This window comes from Tamandua tetradactyla, chromosome 6 (assembly GCF_023851605.1).
Source record: "Tamandua tetradactyla isolate mTamTet1 chromosome 6, mTamTet1.pri, whole genome shotgun sequence".
NCBI lineage: Eukaryota > Metazoa > Chordata > Mammalia > Pilosa > Myrmecophagidae > Tamandua > Tamandua tetradactyla.
Genome location: NC_135332.1, coordinates 182,679,184 through 182,701,786, shown reverse-complemented (window position 1 = coordinate 182,701,786; position 22,603 = coordinate 182,679,184). Strand labels below are relative to the sequence as shown.

General features: G+C 37.6%; 2 protein-coding genes and 1 non-coding gene across 4 annotated transcripts in view; 2 read left to right on the top strand and 1 right to left on the bottom strand.

The window, feature by feature from the left end:
- The first annotated feature begins 1,817 nt into the window (after positions 1–1,817).
- On the top strand, positions 1,818–7,572 carry LOC143686897 (solute carrier family 25 member 3-like). Its single transcript, XM_077163317.1, has 9 exons — positions 1,818–1,937; positions 2,164–2,490; positions 2,626–2,732; positions 3,441–3,565; positions 5,038–5,217; positions 5,631–5,812; positions 6,677–6,849; positions 7,036–7,146; positions 7,225–7,572. Exons 2-9 carry the CDS (start codon positions 2,168–2,170, stop codon positions 7,383–7,385), a joined length of 1,362 nt encoding a protein of 453 aa, XP_077019432.1. The 5' UTR covers positions 1,818–1,937; positions 2,164–2,167; the 3' UTR covers positions 7,386–7,572.
- Positions 6,353–6,600, top strand: LOC143689299 (small nucleolar RNA SNORA53). Its single transcript, XR_013178741.1, has one exon. It is a non-coding gene; the product is annotated as a small nucleolar RNA SNORA53 (small nucleolar RNA).
- A 3,690-nt stretch (positions 7,573–11,262) lies between the features above and the next one.
- LOC143689094 (inhibitor of nuclear factor kappa-B kinase-interacting protein) overlaps positions 11,263–22,603 on the bottom strand; it is a 30,318-nt gene continuing 18,977 nt past the window's right edge. The window contains exon 3 of one of the 2 annotated variants that reach the window (XM_077167767.1): positions 11,263–13,540. In XM_077167767.1, coding sequence (XP_077023882.1) covers positions 12,785–13,540 — 756 coding nt within the window. In that variant the 3' untranslated portion in view covers positions 11,263–12,784. Of the gene's footprint in view, positions 13,541–21,113; positions 22,546–22,603 lie in introns of those variants that run through there. The other variant, XM_077167766.1, reaches the window with a different exon arrangement.

Genomic DNA, 22,603 nt, shown 5'->3' with positions numbered 1-22,603 from the left:
TTTCAGGGCCCGCCTTCTCACTCCACTTCCTGATGCAGGCGCTGGGCTCTCTCATGGCGTCATCCACCTGGCGATGCAGGGCCTGGACCTTGGGCTTGGCCACCTCCATATTGGTGCTCCTGGCCCTGGGGCCCGGCCACTCTCTCGTGCTCCTCCTCTGCATGGGCAGACCTACCTGCCACCCGGACTGAGGGTCGCAGCCGCTTCTCAACATGGGATTGCTTTAATCAGAAAAACATGCCTCAAAGCTAGGGGCAGGGGGTGAGGCGGTGGGGGGAGAGACAGAAAGAAGGAAAAGGAAAAACCTTCAGGGGCTCCCTCTGTCTACTTGATATGGTCAACTTCCTCAGCCCGGTATGGGAAGCCCTAAACAATCAGTGCACTTTGTAGAAATTAGCTGCCACTACTTCCTGAATTCTTCCTCTGACTTTCTCTGTTCCTTGAGCAAGTAAATTGACTTCTTCCTTTCTGCATACACATTCGCTAAACGTTCATATCCTACCTGCAGGTCGTATCCCGGAGCAAGCAGCTGCCACTTCCATGGATACGTGACAGAAGTCCCACACTTATTTAGTGGTGGAGGCCATTTCAAAAGCAGTCTGTCACACTTGTGCAAATGAGCTCTTTCAAGGTCAGGAGCACAAGTCCGATGCTCTTTCTAAGAGCCTGTTGGTAAATAATTAAAAATTTGACCTGTGCCTTCTTAAACCTACTGTTGGCCTTACTCAAGGACTCTATGCCGACAGGTGCCCCAGTTGCAGTATTTTAAATGGTATTCTAAATTTTTGATGCAGATTTAAAGAGAGAGTTTTAAAACCTTGCCTGAGTGATAATAGTGAATTTTTTACACCCCACCTTTTTTAGATTTTTAGGCATTATCTCACGAGTCCACACAAACTGCATGTAGGGTCAGCGATGTAACTTGTGGGACTCAGTGCAAACTGAAAAATGTGAAGTTCCTGGTTCATAAACCATTAAGAATTTCGAAACAGTGAGAGCAGATCATCAGACCATGTGTGGAGCCTATGTGACTATACAGGGTGCAAGCCCATGACGGGTCCTGTCACCATCTTACATTTAAGAAACAGGTTTATAGAGATCAAGTAAATTCCCAAGGTACTTTACCTGCCACAGAGCCAGAATTCTAACCGAGTTGTGACCCCTACTAACTCGCTTCCAGCTGTACTAGGCCCCTTCCAGTGAACTGAAACTAATGAAGATTTTCTACATTTTTTTAAACACACAAAGCTTGCTGCTAGTCACTTTCATTCCAGCCCACCCCACACGTTGAATGAATGAATGTGTTAGTCTACGTAAAGAAGCAGCAGACTGTCTGGTCTACCATAAGAGCCCTTGTCTCACATTTCCTTTTCAAATATTCTCCCGTAGTCCGACGGAAAATGCAGACATGCTTATGTGTAATGTCAATTACTGCAACTTAAAAATACTGTAATAGCAGAAGTTGTGGCACAAAATGGTGCTATCGTGTTCGAAACGCAACATTTGAATCATACACATCAAGCATTAGTCCTATCTTTAATGACTACTGCATACTAGGGCACACTTAAATAGAAAGAACCGAGGCCCAAGCGTCAAGGAGAGATGCCTGAAGGTGAAGTGACAAAGGAAGGGTCACGGGCACGAGTCCAACACCAGAGACAGCCCGGGACGCGCACCTGCGCAGAACGAATCCTGGTGCGCAGAAGCCGGCCGGAAGGGCGGGGCGGACGTGGGGCGGGGCTAGGGTTGCTAGGAGGACGCGATGACGCCACGGCATCGAACCTCTTCTCGGCCAATGGGCGCCGCCTGCAGGTAATGACGCGCCGCGTGCGTCTGACTGACGGCGCGCGAAGGGCACGGGAGTGCGAGCCGGGAGGACGTTCGGCCTCTGAGTCGCAGGCTTTCCGAGGCAGCGGTCGGTGTTCGCCATCTTAGGAGTGAGTGGGACCGGCCTTCCCCCCGGGGGTGCGGGGAGCGGAGCCCCTCGGGCGCTGCTGCGGTGGCTCTGGGCCCGCTCGGGCGCGGCCTGCCTTGGGAAGGACGCCGTGACCTCCCCAAGGGCGCAGAGACGGAAGGAAGGCAGGCCCGGGTCGGGTCCCGGGCGGGTGGCTGGGCCGCCCCGACGTCCGGGCGCCTGTCTCACCGCCGCCCCCTCTTCCCTAGGAGGATGTTCGCGTCCGTGGCGCATCTGGCGCGCGCCAACCTGTTTCATGCGCCTCACCTGCCGCTGGTGCACGATGGCCTCGCGGGTCCCCGCAGCGGCCCCTCAGGGCCCGACCCGCCGCTCGCGCAGCCTGGCCGCGGCCACCGTGCCCTGCGGCCTGCCCTGCCCTCGGGCCTGGGGGACGCGGAAGGACGGGGCAGCCCCGGCACGTCGGCCGCTCCCGCGCGAGCTGTCGGGTCCTTCGCCCTCCGCAAGGGCGTGGAAGGGCCTAGGCCGGAGCCCCGCGGTGACCTCCACGGCCTCGCGGCGGTGAGGACGGCCAGGCGGTGACCGCCCGTTATCTGGTCAGCGGACCGCCGGGCGAAGCCGCCTAGCAGCTGACCCCCCGTAATCCAAACTGTATTCTCTGTTGTTTGACTTGGATTTAAGTTTCTTCTAAAAAATACCCCCTCTCCTGTAAGTGCGCTGCAAGCCCGGGATTGGTTGACGCGGATGCGGGAGATTCCTGGTTCTCCAGAGTGTCGATGCGGGGCGGCGACCTCACGGGCTGCGGGAGGAGGTGAAATCGGTAGGCAGCTCCTGGCGTCACTGCCTGGGGGTTAGGGAGAGTGGGCCCAGCTTTTACGTAACCGTTTTAAATCCCAGAGAGGGAGGAAAACCTGACAGTCAGTCAAATCGTAGAAGTCGTGAGAATGGTGTCTAGAGAGTGTCTGTAAAATCTGAAGCTTTTTGTTTTGTTTTGTTTTTATCTTCGTGAGTTTCTGTTTTTAGTTTGGGTAAATAATCCTTACCTATCATTCTGACCTTCACTGTGAAACCATAAAACCTCACTTGGTCTGGGGGATTACTATAGTATATATTTGACTGCAGAAATTTATGTTTTATGCTATAGGAATTCATTTATGTGGTGATAGTATTGGTAAGTGCTCAGTTTAAAGTTGTTTGCCATCTTTTACATGTTGGGGTGCTAATTCTTGCTTTGATTTTTATTTCATTGTGAAGGCCGTTAATGTTGATAACTTTTTAAAAACACCATCATGGGTAACTAAGTAACAGCTAGTATCTTACAGATACAGAATATTTGTAATCCTAAAATGATTTGGGCGACACATTTCCCCGTATTCACACGAGATGGAGAATCACCTTTGACTTGTTGGTAAAGGACAACGAAGATGTTCAGCTGTGATGGTTCTGTTTCACAGGGATATCTAGTTTTCCCGTGGCCTAGTTATCTCTGAAGAAAATCTTACTTGATTTTTTTTTTTTTTAAACTCAGAGCAGTATAGCTGTGACTATGGATCTGGCAGATTCTTTATCCTTTGTGGACTTGGAGGAATTATTAGCTGTGGCAGAACACATACAGCATTGGTTCCTCTAGATCTGGTTAAATGCAGAATGCAGGTTTGTTTTGCATGCTGGACTAGAGCATATTGTTGATGCATGGCTGTTAAATCAGATGTAATCATCTACTAACAAGCTGTGTGGAAACCTAACTGTCCAGGAGGTAAGTTGATGACTAGTAACATAAGTTTTATATTAAAGTGCATGGTGTGTCTTGTCTTTACTACAGAATACAGTTGTGAATATGGCTCCATGAAGTTTTATGCACTGTGTGGCTTTGGTGGGGTCTTAAGTTGTGGTCTGACACACACTGCTGTCGTTCTCTGGATTTAGTGAAATGCCGAATGCAGGTTTGTATTAAGATGACATCAGAAATTTAGTATTTTTCATATGTGGCTTAATTCCAAAAATCTTAAAAGGGCTCCGGAAAATGAGAAGAATTTGGAGACATCATGGATGCTGTGAACTCTAGTGAGAAATCAAACCCGAATTTCATTTATAGTTCTTGTGATCTTTAATTAGTTCTTTAAGTAGAACCATTGCCTCTTCTAAGTCAGGGCAGATTGTTCTCTCAGGCTTTTGGCTGTAAAGTGATTTTTTCTGCCTGTCTTATTTCTATCCAGAATTTCTCCAATGCCTTTTGGTTATTAATGCTCCAAATACAGTCATCTTAAAGTCAGTTACGTGGCAGGGTGGGTGATCAGTCTTCATTATGTGAAGTCACTAAATGTGTCTTATCTTAAAGGCAGAGAACACTAGGTAGATTTTTTAAATGCTCTTGAACTCTTGTGTGAAAATTTTATGGATATAATCACTTGTATATTCATTGAGACAAAAATAATCAAACATCAAAAATTTATTTGTCCCAAACAGGATTAGAAGTCTGCTTACCTAGAAGAAAGGAAGGTGAAATATTAGGAGGGAGAGGAAGGTGATGTATACCAGCCCTTCTAGTACTGGCAGAAATAGTGAGATAAGATTTTTTTCCTTTAGTTAATAGATTGGATATGAACTATGCCTTTGCTAAAACTTAAGTAAATTTTATTTCCTGTCTCTTAAATGAATTTAGTTTCTTAAGTCAATATACCGATTCTCATTGTGTTACTGTATCTCCTTGTATTTAGTTGAGGTGTCTTAAATTCAGAACATTTTATAGTATAATACACTTACTGGGCAAGCGTTTATCAGGAATAGATAATAGGCCGCAGTTTTTAAAACTAAAGTGGTAAAAAGACTTGGATGGTGAGAAATCTCTGATAAGTCATTTTATTGTGTGTATTTGTAGAATTTTACCCTCTTAAGTATGACTCAAAGAAAACTAGACTTTAATATATAAGAAAATAAACTTTTTACAGAGAGTATCATAGATCTTAGATGAATGTCATGTAGTAATCATGTAATTAATTACCTTTTGTGATCTCAAATTTATTTTAGAACCAAAAGGAAAAAAAGAATAGTATAAATTACTAGAAAATTAAATATTTTTGAGAGGTGTTTTAACCCATTTTTTTTTTTCCTTGTTTTAAATAAAGGTGGACCCACAAAAGTACAGGGGCATATTTAATGGATTCTCCGTTACACTTAAAGAGGATGGGTTTCGTGGTTTGGCTAAAGGTTGGGCTCCGACTTTCATTGGCTACTCTATGCAAGGGCTTTGCAAGTTTGGCTTTTATGAAGTCTTCAAGGTCCTGTATAGTAACATGCTTGGAGAGGTATATAATTTAATTTGAAATTGAAATTCCTAAGTGTTAAAATTTTAAATACCAAAAGCATATTAGATTTTGTCTTATCCACCTTGTTTAAGAATGCATTTCATTAAGTTTTAGTGCTCTTTTTATGATAACTATGATATATTATACTGCTTTCCAAATAAGAGTTTAATTTTTTTAAAGAGGTGGCATTCTTTTGTGTAGTTCCAATGCTAAGTACACTTGGCAACTAGATTTTCAAATAAATGTCCATGTTGTAGTGTAGTTAAGTATTTGGATATTGAGCTTATGAAAGAGTGCATGTATTTAGTCTCATACTATGTAAGTTTGAAACCTAATTGTTAGAACTGTCACCTATCGTTATAAAATTAGCTAGTGCAGTAATTTATGGTCCCACATTATGTTTTTCATCTTAGGAGAATGCCTATCTCTGGCGCACATCACTGTATTTGGCTGCCTCTGCCAGTGCTGAATTCTTTGCTGACATTGCTCTGGCTCCTATGGAAACTGCTAAGGTTCAAATTCAAACCCAACCAGGTTATGCGAACACTTTGAGGGAAGTGGTTCCCAAAATGTATAAGGAAGAAGGCTTAATGGCGTAAGTAAACCTTTGCCTGAACTTAGTCTAAAAACACTCATTTTTAGCAAACTTATATTTCTCTCTGTTGGCATTAAGCCCACCGAACTTTTCTAACTATTAGCCTATTTAATGCCTGCTACATGGAATGTAAGCTGTACAGGAGCAGGGATTTTTATTTTGTTCACTTAGATTTCAAGCACCTAAACTGGATCTAGCTCATAATATGTGCTCAGTAGATATTGTAGTTATGACAGATATCCATGACCTACTTGAGAAGATCTAGAGGTGGCTGTAAATCTTATTAAATATAGCTGGGGAAGTATGTACAATTTTCTTGATTTTTGGTTGTGTGTATTATGTCCTCTTAAAAGTTTATTAATTGCTTGAGCCCTGTATTAAGCTTTTTCTACACTAAAGAACATGTCAGTTTATAGATGACTTGATACCTAAAACCTGTGTTTGACTATAAATTATTAAGTTTAACTTTTTGGGGGGAGGGAGGTTGGTATTAGAATTCTTGTGATATATGTTCACAGTTGAGACTTTGTGTTAGGCCACAACATGCTTCCTTAGATCCACCTTTGTGGATGCCAATCTTGAACTGAGTTCTGCTGGGGAACTTTTTGTTTCTTGTAGTTCCAGTCAAAGAAGCATCCAGCAACTTTTTTGGTTGTATAGTCAAAGGTGCTTGAGTCATTGGCATGTGAGATAAATATACCTGCATGTTAGTCTTAGGTTCTGATAGAAATGACATGCAATTATGCTGCCATTTTTTACTATCAGGACTCGACTTGTGTGCAGACACTTCTCTTTAGTGTTGATGGAAATTTCTGTTAGATGAATATATGCAGCTATCTGTAATGAAGTCTCCTAATTTCATAGGTTCTACAAGGGGGTTGCTCCTCTCTGGATGAGACAGATACCATACACCATGATGAAGTTTGCCTGCTTTGAACGTACTGTTGAAGCACTGTACAAGTTTGTGGTTCCCAAGCCCCGAAGTGAATGTTCAAAGCCAGAGCAGCTCATTGTAACATTTGTGGCAGGTTCCATAGGTATGAATTTAAAATGTACTTGTCTGTGAAATCTAATACAAATAATCATTTCTATTATTGGCCTCTCTTGTGGGAAAAATCTAAAATATCCCAAAGAAGTTTTATTTTCCCATAACATTTTATTTGTGTATCATTGTAACTTAACTAACCCTGGATTGGATCTTTTTTTATTTTTCTTTCCCTCAGCTGGAGTCTTCTGTGCCATTGTTTCTCACCCTGCTGATTCTGTGGTATCTGTGTTGAATAAAGAGAAAGGTAGCAGTGCTTCTCAGGTTCTCCAGAGACTTGGATTTAAAGGTAGGTAGAGTTTTTCAGGGAGTCTCTAAAGAAAGAGCAACACTTTGGGGCATATTGTATATTTCATCTTTCAACTAGGTGTATGGAAGGGACTTTTTGCTCGTATTATCATGATTGGCACTTTGACTGCACTACAGTGGTTCATCTATGACTCCATGAAGGTCTACTTCAGGCTCCCTCGTCCCCCTCCCCCTGAGATGCCAGAGTCTCTGAAGAAGAAACTTGGGTTAACTCAGTAGATAGAACAGAGCAAATGTGGACTGAATCTGCTTGTTCTGATCAGTGTTGAGGAAAGTGCAAAAGGAAGGAACTTTTATATATTTGACAAAGTAAGGAATTGTCTATTCCTGATATAATTACTGTAGTACCCTTGCCTAAGGCAAGAGTTTCAAATTTATTGTTCCAATAAACCCAGCTGTTCATGAATTGTCTGACTTGATAATTATTTAAAAAACTAATTTTTAAAGAGTTAACCTTGAATTAGAAAGAATGAAGTGTAAGTTGAAACCTTAAGGAAGAAATGGAAACTAACCACTGTGGGTTGAATATTCTGATCCCTGTACATAAATTACCATGTCTCAAATTTTGCCATGCAAGAGTTCCTATATTTTTAGGAAATATACTCTAAATTTTAAAAAACATGATTTAAGTGTAATTAAATTTTTGAAATATAAATATTTGTGGTTTTATTGATAAGTAGACTTCTTTCTGAAATATATATGTATTTAATCCTAATGATTTTGCTATTCATTTAAGAAAAGAGTACCGAAGACATTCTTAAAATGATAGTTTTTAAAAGGACCAGAACAAATAATGTAATAAGTGACACGTGCATGCCTCAGAAATCAGTATTCTGGCATATTTTGACATCTAAGATTTGGTCATAGGTTTAAGCCCAAACTTAAAAATTAAGCCACTATATTTGTGGTTAGTTCCCTTTAATTTTGGTTGAGAAATAGGAAACAGTCTGTCTGACTACATTTTACCTGGAGGGCATAGACAGGATTGAGAATAATGCATAGGTAAAGTCTACAGCTGGGGCCCAAGGTTTTGGGGCAGGAAATGTTCTCATTACAAACCTGTACTTCAGTATTTAGAAGTCAGATGTATCCATTGCATGTTAAGTTCATCATCATCACCTGGCCTTGTTTAATGGTAAGCCTTGTTTTTACCTGTGCTACCCGGAGAAAGAAAGGGTTGTGAGTGCAAATTTGGTCTTCTGAACCCACCCAAGAGGTGTCTATGGTAATTAGTAACATTATGGGGTATTCATTAGTTATTGCTGCCTAACTAATCGTCCAGATCTTAAATGGCTTAAAACAATATGCATCTGTGGGTCAGGAATTCCATATACTGCCTCAGCTGGATGTTTCTGGTTCAGGTTCTCATGAAATTGCTGTCAGATTGGAGCTCTGGGGTCATCTCAAAGGCTTTTCATGACTCCATGTTTTCAAAATGTCACATGGAATGTAATAATGCATGTATATTGATGTGGTGCACCTCGGAAAACACCTGCCACAGTGGATTGGGGATCAGAAAATTCTATAGGGTATGCAGCAGCTTGTCCTTGCCATGAGATAGATTCCCATGGCCTGTTGTAGAGGCAGTAGGCTTTATTGGTTGATGCTGACGCGAGGGTGCCTGGTTTTGCTAAATTATGCATGCCTAATGACGTGACAAAATTGAAGGAAAGTGATGGTATGGTAGCCCATGACAAACTCGGGTCTGTCCTGTAACTACTTGCTGAGGAGTGCTTTGAAAACTGCTTTTTTCTTTTTTTACTTTGTATATGTTATACAATTAAAGTTTAAAAAAAAATGGAATGGAAAAGGAGTAACTAACTAAATCTCCATTGTGTAATAGCTTTAATAAAATGTTTTGACCATATTTTAAAATAAGCTTTAATATCTGTGGTAATATGTTGGGGGAGATGGAAGTGTCCACAATGTATGACATTTAGTGTCTGGCAGTCTTGCTGCTGCATTAGGTATACAGTATTGTTTAATGTAGTGTAAGTCGTATAATCATTGTACACAATCTGTTCTTGTGTGTTAATAATTCTGAGATGAAAACCCACCAAATGTTAAAAATATTTTTAACATAATTCTTAACACGATTAAGAATCAAATTGATTTTAAAATAAGAGATCTAGTTCACTGTTACATGCTGTTTCCCTTAAATAGCAAAGGATAATGTAGATAATAATTCAGCTACTTCTGACACCTCTTACCTCAGATAATATTGAATCATTTTGTCTCTTCTACAAAGGCAGCCTTTGCCTTCACATCCTGGGAAGTGTTCATAGGAGTGTGAGATGTTAACCTCACCTTAGGTTTGCTTTATGAATCTCATGGTTATTAAATTGTGACTTGACAAGTTTCTAGGAAGCAACTAATTCCAGTGTTTTCATGTGTGCTTTTATTAACAGAAGTGCCAGGCATGCAACAGTCACTAAATAAAGCCTTGCTCAGTTGAATGAAGGAGCCTTGGGGATATGTTCCTACACAAAACATAGTTCCTACCTAATACCTTGAATAAGAATTAGACTGACAAGTTTGCTGTTTTTGGAGTGCAGTATATACAATATTAGAAGATGGAGAGTAATAGCTCTTGTGAGAGGCAGTATCTTTATTATTCTAAGAATCACAATCTCAATACCAGAAGTCTATGTCAACTAAGGTTAAAACTGTTAAATCATAAGTCATTAACATCTGAAAATAGGGAGTACCCAGCTTTTACTCGTGGGTGAACAATTATTTACTGATTTTATTGACTGCTCAGCTGGTTAGACTCTAAATGATGTAAACAGGGAAAGTCCACAGAAGGCTCAAAGGATGTCTTAGCCACTTCCTATATCATCTGTTATTGAAGTGATTAATTTCACATTGTCTACATTAGGAAAGAGTCCGGGTTTCCTTCCCGTTGCTCTGTGTTTGCCACAAAATCTGCCTACTGTGAAGATAAAATGACCACGAGTCTAGTGACTTCTGAGTTTTGGGGTTCCTGTGAGAATATTTTGCTCACCTTGACTACTAAAAAACTGATGGATTTGTGAATCATTTTTGGCACTAGTTCTAATGCCTAGAACTAGCACAAAATAAGATGAGTGCCTTGTTTGTTTGGCACTTATAGCAGCTGGAATATTTCTCTTAAATGAATTTCCAAATAGGTGAATTTTTAAGTGCTGAAAATTATCCTGTTAAACTTTTTTTTTTTGCACGGACAGGCACCAGGAATCGAATCTGGGTCTCTGGCACCCAGTTAAACATTTTTGATGTAATTTTTCTAAAATGCATTTTATGTCATTGGGCAAAATGCATCGTGTCCTATTTAGGTATTACATTAAATGATTACGTGGAACATAGCTTATGCTTTATTTAGTATCATTAAGAAAAGCAAATACTGCACTAAGATGTACTATAGTGATGTCCTCTCCATGGTGTGCAGAGCTCTTTACCTGTAAAGTAGAGCCTCATACTCTGCAACTTTCTGTTGTACTAGGTAATAGCTTTGCCCTTTATTGGGTGTGTGTATGTGCCAGGCTATTTAGGTATATTAAACGCTAGTATTCAGAGCAGTCCTGTAAGGTAGATATTATCCTTTTTTACAGGTGGGACCTTAAGGTTAACAGGTATTCAATATCTGTTACATGTTATTTTTAACAGAAAAATATTAAATTGAGGCCAAATAAATGTGATGGTAGAGCCAGGATTGGAGTACAGATACCTGTGAATTCAAAACCTCATGCTCTTTCCACTATGTTAAAACAAATGAATCAGTCTAAAGCAGACCTATCCTTTGCCACTGGTTTATGGTGAAAAATCCATCAAAAAATCATAGTTTGAAATAAGATAACTTAAATCCTAATCAATAATAATTTCTTATTCATATAACACTTGGAATTTTACACTCCTACATTTTTACTAGTAATTTTGGAATGCCACTCTTAAAGCAATGAAAAATTTTAAAATGCTTCACCTTAAATGTAGTAGGATTTATGTTGTACCATGGGATACTCACAAGATATTTGTAATACCCCCCCCTTTTTTTCATGAGCTAATTACATTTCTTGCAACTGAAGCCCTACCTAACCCCCCTCTTGCAGACTGTAAATTTCGTGAGATCAGGGAACAGTTGTAACCAGGTACTGTATCCCCTGAAGCAGCTACCCTAGTACTTTGCACGTATTAAGTGCTCCATAAATGTTTTGAACAAATGAATGAATCAATGAACCATTGATCTGCTACCTGTCTGAAGGCAGAACCAAAGTCATGGAACCCACGAATGGACACAACTGTCTGGAATACAGAGAGATACAAGGCATAACATCCAATTACTTCTAGGTGTACCTGAGTGTCTGGGTACTCAGTAGGTGGAACAAAGCAGAGGTGAAATAACTAACGAAAAGCTACATCCCATAGCTTTCCTACAAAGGGAGAGACAGTGACCAAGTTAGGATAATAAATATTCAGCTTTCCAAATAAGATATGTATTTATATATATTCTGGCTAGTAGTTTAGGAAAGGTCAGCTAAGTCAGGGTATGTACCTATTTCTCCCATAGTAAAAAGCTCAAGGTTTAGAATGAGCCATTACTGATGTAAGAATTCATGAACTCTTCTTTTTAAGGTAATCAGCTCTGTGTATCTGAATACCCTTCATGCTCGGTATCTGAAGGTGGGACTAATGTGTGTGAGTTTGCTTGTTTTTTTGAGATTATATTGTACTTTATTTTTTACAACTTTATTGAGGAATAGTTGATGTGAAATAAACTGCGCACATTTAAAATGTACAATTTTATGAGCTTTGACATATGATACCAATATTCAATCAAGAGAATACAGATCTCCTTTACCCTCAGATTTTCCTTGCACCTCTTTGTAATCTGATTTGCTTTCTCTCCCTATAGATTTATTTGCATTTCTAGAATTTTTTATATTGGAATTGCTAATACTGTTTGAAATGTCAGAACTCCTTTCTCTAGTTGCATTGGCTGCTTCTGGTCACGTCGTCACCACACAGTTGTGCTGCTGTAATGTTTGGCAAGCCCTTTGCATGCGTGTTCCCAAGCCCTACTCTAGATACCACTTCTCTACTTCATTTTAGGTAATCCTCTCCCTTTCCCTGCTTCCTAAAGCTGTGAGGGGCCCAGGAAGGCTTATGTGAGTCTCTTCCTGCAGCTCCCAGGGTTGTACCATTCCAGTTTCTCTTCTCTAGGGGAGTTGGATAATGAATGCTATATTCTTCAGCTGGAGCCCCAACCACACAAGCTATATGTTCCTGACAACACTTGGATTTTGCTCCATCTCAATTTTCCCGTGCTAGACTGGGAGACTCTGTACCTCCCTACTTGTATGAGTGTACGTGTTTGTGTGTGTGTATGTATGTGTGCACATGAGAGTGTGTTAGGGGGATAGATAAGCTTTTTAATTATATACAGTTGCAAGCATGTTTTAGCATATTTATTTTAGAAAATCAACTATTCCACCTCCTTTAAAAATTATTTACTGTACAAAATAGAATCAAATACAAAATTGTATTTACCCCAGTGTCATTATTTCTAGCTTGTCAGTCTTTTATAATATAACAGATGTCCCATTTTTTTTAAAGTTACTTCAGTCTGAGCTAGACAATTTAAACTAATCCATATCTGAAATATGTGTTATTTCATCTTTCATATCTTTAATCTCAGCTCGGATTATTGTTAAGTTAGATATTTTTTCATTTAAGAAAGCAATTTCTTTTTCTCTTTGTACTAAGTCAGTAACTAGTCGCCCAATGCGTAGTGTTAAATCATTTACCAATGGTTCCAAACGGGAAAAATCCTTCTTTAGATTATATACCTTTGGTTTGAGATCATTTGCAAAAGTCACTGTCTTCAGAACTTTAACTCTGTCACTTTCTAAGCTTAAAAATCTTTCTGTGTGCTTGTTGAAATCATCTGTTAGCTCAGACAGTGTCTTCTTAACTGAGTTAATTCTTTGGGAATTTTCAGATGCGGTCTTGTGGAGCATCGCTGTTCGGTCAATGCTACTTGAAAGAAGATCACCTATGTTTTTTACTGTATTTTTTTCTACTTTTTCTAACTTATTTTCTAGTTCTTGCACAGTATCTGTCAATGATGTTACATCAGTTACTAAACCTGAAATACGTCGTATATCCGTTTTCACAGTTGTAATCTTGAGAGTGACATCTTTTGCCACGGAAGTTGTACTTTGGTCTACTTTTGTAACTTCTTCAGAAAGAGCTGTCAAATTGTTGTTCAATATATCCTGTTTTTCAGTTATCCTGTTCGACCAAGTTTTCACCTCATAAATTTCCTCCTGTAGATGTTTTAGATGAGTAATTATTTGCAAAGACTTCAATTGTTTCATGATAGCCTCTGACTTCTGACACTATAAGAAAATACAATACCACAATGATTAAACTGATTAAAAGCTTAACATTAAAAATTCATTTAAATTTAGTTACATGTTATTTTTAACTATAACTTTACTGCTTTTTTGGAACTCATATGGTAAAAGAATATTTCAAAAGTAAGAGTCTTCAGAAAAATTTAAGTATATTGCTGTGCTGGTTTGAAAGGATATATGTCCCCTAGAAAACCCTTGTTTAATCAAAATCCCATTTCGTAAAGGCAGAATAATCCCTATTCAATACTGTATGTTTGAATCTGTAATTAGGTCATCTCCATGGAGATGTAACCCAATCAAGAGTGGTTGTTAAGATGGATTAGGGGAGATGTGTCTCCACCCATTTGGGTGGGTCTTGATTAGTTTCTGGAGTCCTATAAAAGAGGAAACATTTTGGAGAAGGAGATTCAGAGAGAGGAGAGCAGAATGACAGCCACGAGAAGCAGAGTCCACCAGCCAGCGACCTGTGGAGATGAAGAAGGAACATGCCTCCCAGGGAGCTTCATGAAACAGGAAGCCAGGAGAAGAAGCTAGCAGATGACGCCATGCTTGTCATGTGCCTTTCCAGATGAGAGAGGAACCCTGATCGTGTTCACCATGTGCCTTTCCAGATGAGAGAGAAACTCTGTGCTTGCCATGTGCCCTTCCACTTGAGAAAGAAACCCTGAACTTCATCAGCCTTCTTAAACCAAGGTATCTTTCCCTGGATGCCTTAGATTGGACATTTCTATAGACTTGCTTTAATTGGGACATTTTCTTGGCCTCAGAACTGTAAACTGCCAACTTATTAAATTCCGCTTTTTAAAAGCCATTGTGTTTCTCATATTGCATTTCGGCAGCTAGCAAACTAGAACAATTGCTAATAAATAAGAAGGAAAGTACTAAGGAAATGTCATAAAATGTTATTGGAAATTACACATTTCCCAGTCATTATTTTTGTACCATTGATCCTCTGTACAGTGGCAAAATGAGACTGTGATGTGTTGTTTTTTTATCCCCTTTCTTTAGAGAAGTTTTGAGTTTACAGAACAATCATGCATAAAATACAGGATTTCTATACACTATCCCACCAGCAACACCTTGCATTGGTGTGAAACATTTGTTACAACTGATGATAACACATTTTAATAGTTGTACTATTAATTAAAGCCCATGGTTTAACTGAGGGTTCACTGTTTGTATAATGCAGCTCCGTGGATGTTTTTTAAAAATTTTTATTCTGCTACCATATGTATAATCTAACATTCCCCCCCTTTTAATTATATTGAGATATATATTTCAATACTGTTAAATATGTTAACAATGTTGTGCTACCATCACCACCATCCATTACCAAAATATCTCCATCATTCTAAATAGAAAACCGGTACAATTTAAGCTTTAACTTCCTATTCCCTATCCTCACCCTGTTTACTGGTAACCTATATTCTAGACTCTGATTCTATGAGTTTGTTTATTCTACTTGTTTCAAATCAGTGAGATCATACTATGTTTATCCTTTTGTATTTGGCTTGTTTAACTCAACAGATATCTTCAAAGTTCATCCATGTATCAGGACTTCATTCCTTTTTATAGCTGAATAATATTCCATTGTATGTATATACCACACTTTATTTATCCGTTCATTGGTTGACAGGCATTAGGTTGCTTCCATCTTTTGGCAATTGTGAATTATGTTGCTATGAACACTGCTGTGCAAATATCTGTTGAGTCCTTGCTTTCAGTTCTATTGGAGATATACCTACTAGTGGGATTGCTCGATCAAATGGTAATTCTGTATTTAGCTTTCTGAGGCAGTGCCAAACTGTCTTCCACAAAGGCTGCACCATTTTACATCGCCACCAGCAATGAATGAGCGTTCCTATTTCTCTGCATCCTCTCCAACACTTATTTTTTTTTTTTAATAGTAGCCATTCTACTGGGTATGAAATATTATCTCATGGTTTTGATTTGCATTTCCCTGATGGCCAATGATATTGCATGTTTTCATGCACTTTCTGGCCATTTGTATGTCTTCTCTGGAGATGTCTGTTGAAAACTCTTGCCCCCTTTTTAAATTGGGTTTGCTTTTTTCTTATTCAGTTGAAGGATTTCTTTATACATTTTGGATATTAAACATTTGTCAGATATGTGATTTTCAAATATTTTCTCCATATGTAATCTCCAAATATTTTCTCCTATTGTGTAGGTTGTTGCTTTTCTTTCAAGATAAAGTCATTTGAGGCACAAAGATTTTAAATTTTGATGAGGTTCCATTTATCTACTTTTTCTTTTGTTGTTTGTGCTTTTGGCCTAAAGACCAAGAAATCATTGCCTAAACTCAAGGTCCTGAAGATGCATCCCTATGTTTTCTTCTAGAAGTTTGATAGTTACAGTTCTTATATTTAGGTCTTTGATCCATTTTGAGTTGATTTTTGATTATGGTATGAGGTAGGGTCCTCCTTTTTGTGTATGTGCAAATGGATGATGTATTTTTATAGCTGCTGGAGAAAGGGAAAGGAAGCTACCTCTAGCTGAACTTTGGTACATTTGGAGAGTAAACAAAGCAACTCTTCTGAATCACAAACTTGTTTGTAGTGTTATAACAGGTGCCACAGGAAGGGATCAACGTCTAAGACTACCAATGTATGTGCTTTTAGGAATCATTTTCTGGGGTATCTAAGCATCTATGAGACCTTGGATAATTCAGTTCAGCTAACTCTTAAGTTCCCAGTAGGCATGTCAAGTGTGAGCTCCATAAAGATGACTATAACTAGGGTATTACCCTCAGTGTAGCTTAGTAGAGAAGACAGATATGTAACAACAACAAAAAAAAATCCTGCCAAGGCTCTGAAGTTCTATGATTCCAAATACATCTGATGTCATGTTTCAATGCCATCTCTCCCATCCTCCAATACATTATCTACTGATATTTTCAAATTGTGCTCTTGGTTTAACATAGACGCATCAGCTGATGAACACTTTGAGCCATCCAACTACCTGCCAATATTTTCAGTTGTGACTTTTGTGTTGGTGGTGGTTTGTGTGTCGCAGTGTTGGGGAAGTTGAATAATTTACAGTAGTTTGAATATTTGAAATTTTATTGCATTTTGCTATCAGTTAATAAAATTGAAAGGGAAAGGAAAAAATCAAAGTGCTGATATTAATGATAAGATGGGCTGGTCTCATAAACTTAATACAAATTTGGAAATTAAAACAAAGATGGGAATTGATAGGTGAGAATATTATCTTCAATCAGAAGATTAATTTAAGACTGTATTATATACTTAACTATAAAGAAAAATAAATTAATGGACAAATGTAAAATGCTAGAAATACATTGCCAAAGACTATGCTATAAGACAGATACTTTGTGATTACTCTGGAAAAGAGAATCCCATTTATAATATGTAATATCATATTATATAATAATATCATTTAACTTTCAGCTCATTTTCTAGGAAAGTACTATGTTTTAAAGTAGGAGATTGCTTATAGTTTTCTACTAATAACCACAAAGTTGGTTTACAGCATTTATTGGGCATCTACTATATGCCAGTATGATCAAGAAGAGTCTCTGTCTTTAGGGAGTTAATAGTTTGGAAAATAGAATGTCAACAAACAGAGTATTTAAAACTCAGAAAAGAAAATCAGGAATAAAAAAAAAAGCAAGAATGCAAGGCCACAAAACATCTTCACAAAATCAGATACGTAGTTTAATCTAAAAACATCATTTTTTTCCAAAACTGTGTATTTCTTCAAAATACGTTATTATGGATGACATGAATTACTTTTCTTAATTATATTTTTCTGGCCTATTTAGCTAATTTTCTGAGCTTATTTTGGTTAACATAAATTGGCTTTATGTAATGCAAATAAAAATTTAATATGCTCAGAATCTTATTTTGATGGAGTTTTAAGAAAGAGCAGCTATATAGTTGCAAAAGAATTGCAATGAACTACTTAAATAGGGCAGTAGACCAGTTAATTTAATGTAACAACACTCCTGTCCAGCATATATGTTGGATCTGAAAATATATTTTAGAGCTTTCTCAATAGACTTATGCTACATTTAGAGAAATTAGCTTATGAAAATGTTGCTGTATGTATGATATTAAGGAGTACCCACAGAAAGGAAGGAAACCAAGTCTTGATTGCAAAACCAAGTTTTATTTTTAAGGGGAAAGTTTTGCAATAAAGTGTATTTGCTGAAAGAGACTTGCTAAAGGGAAAGGAGTACATTGCTTACTTTCATCTATTTCATTACTCAGTTATCATTTATCAATGTATCTACTCTAGTACAGTAAATGTAGCTCAATAGCATTACACAATTGAGACAACTCACTAAGAGCTTAGTTTATTCTTAAAAGGATAGTGTTTCCCTTGGTAGTTTATAAAAGCAATTTACTGTGAACTTCTATTGACCTTTACTAAAATATGAACTCAGTACAGTGTTGTAATAGTCTAAAAGTTGTATAGAATATAGTTTAAAATTGTACTAAATTATTTTTAAAAATTACTTAGGGCTTGGTTATGCTATCTGCCTAAGATGGATAGAAAAGCTAGAGTCTATCAGTAGCTTGAAAGATTTGGTTAGTAATTTGAATATTCTTCAAGTTCCTATCAGATATGCCAGGTATTAAGCTAGACGCTGTTCCGTAATGTTAAATATCGTCTGGATCTACAAGCAGCATGGTTGAAGGGAATGATCTGCAGGTCCAGTCTACCTTCCAAAACTTTACTAAAGAATCTTTGAACTTTATTAAAGGACCTGGAAATTTTGTTCATCTATCCAATTTAAGACCACTTTATGCTAGAGATGAACTGGTACGTTTCCCTCATTTTATTGATTAAAAACCTGAGCCCAAACTGAAGTCCCCCACAACACACCATTAGGTCTAGATTAGAAAATATTCCAGCCTAGGGTTCTTTCTCTGCCATTGCTTTCTAGCTATTCCCCAACATTTATTGATTCTTTATTACACTCAAGGCCCAAACAATTTTAGGGCACACTTACAGATTTTGAGTCATTGGCCATTTAAGGGTGATGTGGTAGAACACATTTGGCTGAATTATTGCTCTTTGAATACTGAGAGCAGATTCCTTCCTCCCCTGGTTGAGCAGCATCAGGCTCATTGTCCGTGAAGGTCCATGGCCTCTGGAGTTGGACAGACCTACCAGTGTGATTGTAGGATGCTTAAGTGTGCTGAGCCTTGATTTCCTCATCCATGGAATGGGTCTGATAGCTAGCAAGGTGGTTGTGTGGATTAGTGATAATACATGGTAAATCCCTTGCACAATGACTGGGACCAGATACACCTACGCGGAGGAGCTGTTGCTGTTGTGATGAAGATGGTGACAACGATGTGATGAGGAATGCAAAGCTCCCAGCAGTGTTTGGCATATATACTCCAAAATGTTAGTTCTCTCTTCCCCTGCTGTGTTAAGCTGGGATGGAACATTTTGATTCATATTAAATTTATAGCTATGTAGCTGAACTGAAAAAGATGCTGAGTGAATTAGCAAAGCTTTTGTCCACTAAATAAATATGAGGTAAATCTATAAAGAAATGAAGTGTTTTTTGTCTGACAACAGACAAAAAAAAGTATTGTTTTATAACATTACATCAACTTTGATCAAGATTCTAGATTCACAAACATGCCTAAAATTAGACTGAGATATTAATGCCATTAGGCGGGCCACAGTGGCTTAGCAGGCAGAATTCTCACCTGCCATGCTGGAGACCGGGGTTCGGTTTCCAGTGCCTGCCCATGCAAAAAAAAAAAAAAAAGATAATGATAAAAAAATATAATAAAAAATAATGCCATTAAAATATTGCATTTTACAGGTTTTGTTACTATGAAATCATAGATTAAAAAATCAACATTTTTCATTATAAAATATAAATGTACACTTAGTCAACAGTAAGTGCACTCAGAAGTACACTTAGTCAACGGCTTCTAGTCATTAGGCACAATTTCTGTATCTACAAATCTATCTGCTTTGTAGCTGTAACACTTCTGGGGGCTGTTTTCAGTTCCCTTATACTGGTCATTACAGAGCACCTGGGCCACGCTGTTTCCAGGCACTTTTAGTAAGCATAACTACAGAACACAGAAATTCATTAAAAAGTTGAATCAAATCTTTTGGTAAGCAAAAACATATTTAAAAGTAGTAAAGAGAAGACCACATCTGGTCTGATAGGATGAGGGTGAAATAACAAAGCTTACTTTATGATATATTCTATTAACATGAAAATAAAACATACAATTTTGTCAGTGCACACAGTTAAGAACCCAGACATTCAGAAATCAAGAAATTTAAAGTTAAGATTCCAGAAATTAATGTTATGTCCCTTAATAGGTAGCACTCTTACAGTCTTATTTTTTAATGAACCATGATTGTCTACACAAGCCTTCCTAAATTGAATGTAGAGACTGTTTGAGATTTCTTCCACAATTTGCAAATTTAGAGAGTAAAAGTATCTGGACACAACCACCTCTCATACCTGACTGCTTTTGAGTTCTCTGTGTTTAATCTCACAGAAACCACATTATAAAATGAAGTTATTACCAAGAAGAAACAAGCCAGAACAGAGCTTTCATATGTAGCTGACTCAGTTTTCAACACAAAGCTTGGACACTCCTGATATATCAGTTTACTGATAAAAATAAAAATAAAATCAATTTGTAAAACAAATCTAGTTGGGTAATTAGTTAATTAGTTTGGAGAATCTTTAAAATAATGACTTTTTTTCAATTTCATTGAGATATATTCACATACCACCCAAACCACCCAAAGTATCCAATTGCTGGTTTACAGTATCATCACATTGTTGTGCATACATCCTCATGACAGATTTTAGAACATTTTCATTACTCCAGAACAGAAATAAGAATAAAAAATGAAACCCAAATCCTCCCATATCTCTTACTCCCCCTATTACTGACCCAAAGTATTGGTGTAGTAAATTTGTTACTGTTGATGAAAGCATATTAAAATATTTGTTAACTAAATGCATGTCTTTTCAATATTCATCTACCATACACTGGATAAAGGGGGCCTCAGTCATAAGTTTTTTACAATTACACAGAATAATGACATTCTTTTAATTATCATAATTCATCATTATGCTGCTTTTTCTCTTTAAAATAGGCCATAAGTTTGTTAATGTATTTTGATTGTAAGTTGATCTAATTTATCTAGACGTCACATGTCTAGCAAACCCTAGAGTCTAACACAGGTTGAACCTATAAAAAAAAAAAATTCCAGGTATACAAAGATATTCTAAAAGTCTATACTTTAAAGTACACGTATTTAATTCATAGGAAAGGCCATCAATAATAACATTTTTTTTTTTTTTTTTTTTTTTTTTAAGGAAAGACAGAGAGAAGGAAGGAAGGATAGAAGGAAGGAAGGAAGGAAGAAAGGGAAACATCTTTAAACATTTTCTTGTTTTATTGTATTTTGTTTCTTTTGTTTTTGTTACATGGGCTGGGGCCGGGAATCGAACCGAGGTCCTCCGGCATAGCAGGCAAGCACTTTGCCCGCTGAGCCACCGCGGCCCGCCCAATAATAACATTTTAATGCTTATTTTAAACAGAATTTTTACAAATACCTGTAATACAGATTAAAATCTTAACAAAGAGTAGAAAAAGTTTCCTAGGCTTCATAGATTTTAAAAAGTCCATATTAATTTATACCAAAGCCCCTCCCCCTGTATATGCTATACCTTTTATTTTAGACAGAATTAAAACATACAAAATATAAAAAACAGATGCAAGGTTTGAAAAATAGCAAGCTGAGGTCATTTAGTGAAGTGGTAAATATGCCTCAGTAACTCCTAGAGAATCAATATATATGGATTCAATATAAAAGGTGAAATTCATAATGATGTCCATGAATTATTGAAAACATTAAAAATCATTAACTCCTTTAGAAAGTACAGAAATACATATTTTAGATAATTTTCTATATAAATGATTTAAATGAAAAAAGTTTTAGTGCTTAAAAAGATAAACGTGATTATCTGGATAACCCACTGTGTGGATTTCATGCACATGCCAATAATGCAGGACAATAAAGTGAGGCATATCGTAACAACTCAAAAGCATGGAACTAATCAACTCGCATATAAAACAATATGGTTCATCACAATGAATGTAATGAGTTCAAAAATCATTGCCAATCCCTTTATTGTCTAGATTATATTCTTCTAAATTCCCTTTTTCCCTTGTACTTGAATATGCTACAAAATTGTGAACTTTTCCTTTTAGAATATCCAGTTCATTTTGCATTTTTAATATACTATTGTCATACTGAATTCCTTCAAGGGTTTTCTGCATCTCCATTATTTCAGACACTGCTTTCAGCATATCATCTTCCATATTAAACATTTGTATAGTCAAGTCTTCCATTTTCTTTTCTGTCCCTATCAGGTCCTGAGAAACTCTAAGAACAGAGCGAATAGCACTTTCAATTGTTGGTAAATGTGTCTTGCATTCTTCAACTTTGGATTCATAGGTAGAAAGTTTATTAGTCAGATCTTCATCTCTGGCAAAGAGAGCGTGCTGTTCTTCTTCTAACTTTTCAACTGCTTTCGTATCCAAGCCAAGCTGTTCTTCTACTCGGAGAAGATCCTCTTCTTCTTGTCTTTTTATTGTTCTAATATTTTTTAGTGTGCTGTCTTCCAAATCTTTCAGCCTTTCAGTGAGCAATTTTATTCCTTGTTCAGCTGAGTTAACTTGGGCAGTAATTTGTGAATGCATATGTTTTGCTTTTGCTTTTAAAACATCTGTATTAACATTCATTTCTTCTAGACTTCTCTTCCAGAAATCTGTAACATTCTGGAATTTCTCATTAAGACTCTGCATCTTTTGAGTGAGCACTTCTTCACTATTCTGAATGTCATGCATGGTGTTTTGGAGGCTGGACACTTCCTGCTCAAACTGGGTCATCAAAGACATGGATGATGCAGCTTCCTGCAGGATATTTTCAGTAGACTCAAGCTGCATTTATAACACAAAAGAATTCCCAAGGCTACTTAATAATTGTTACATCAGAGAT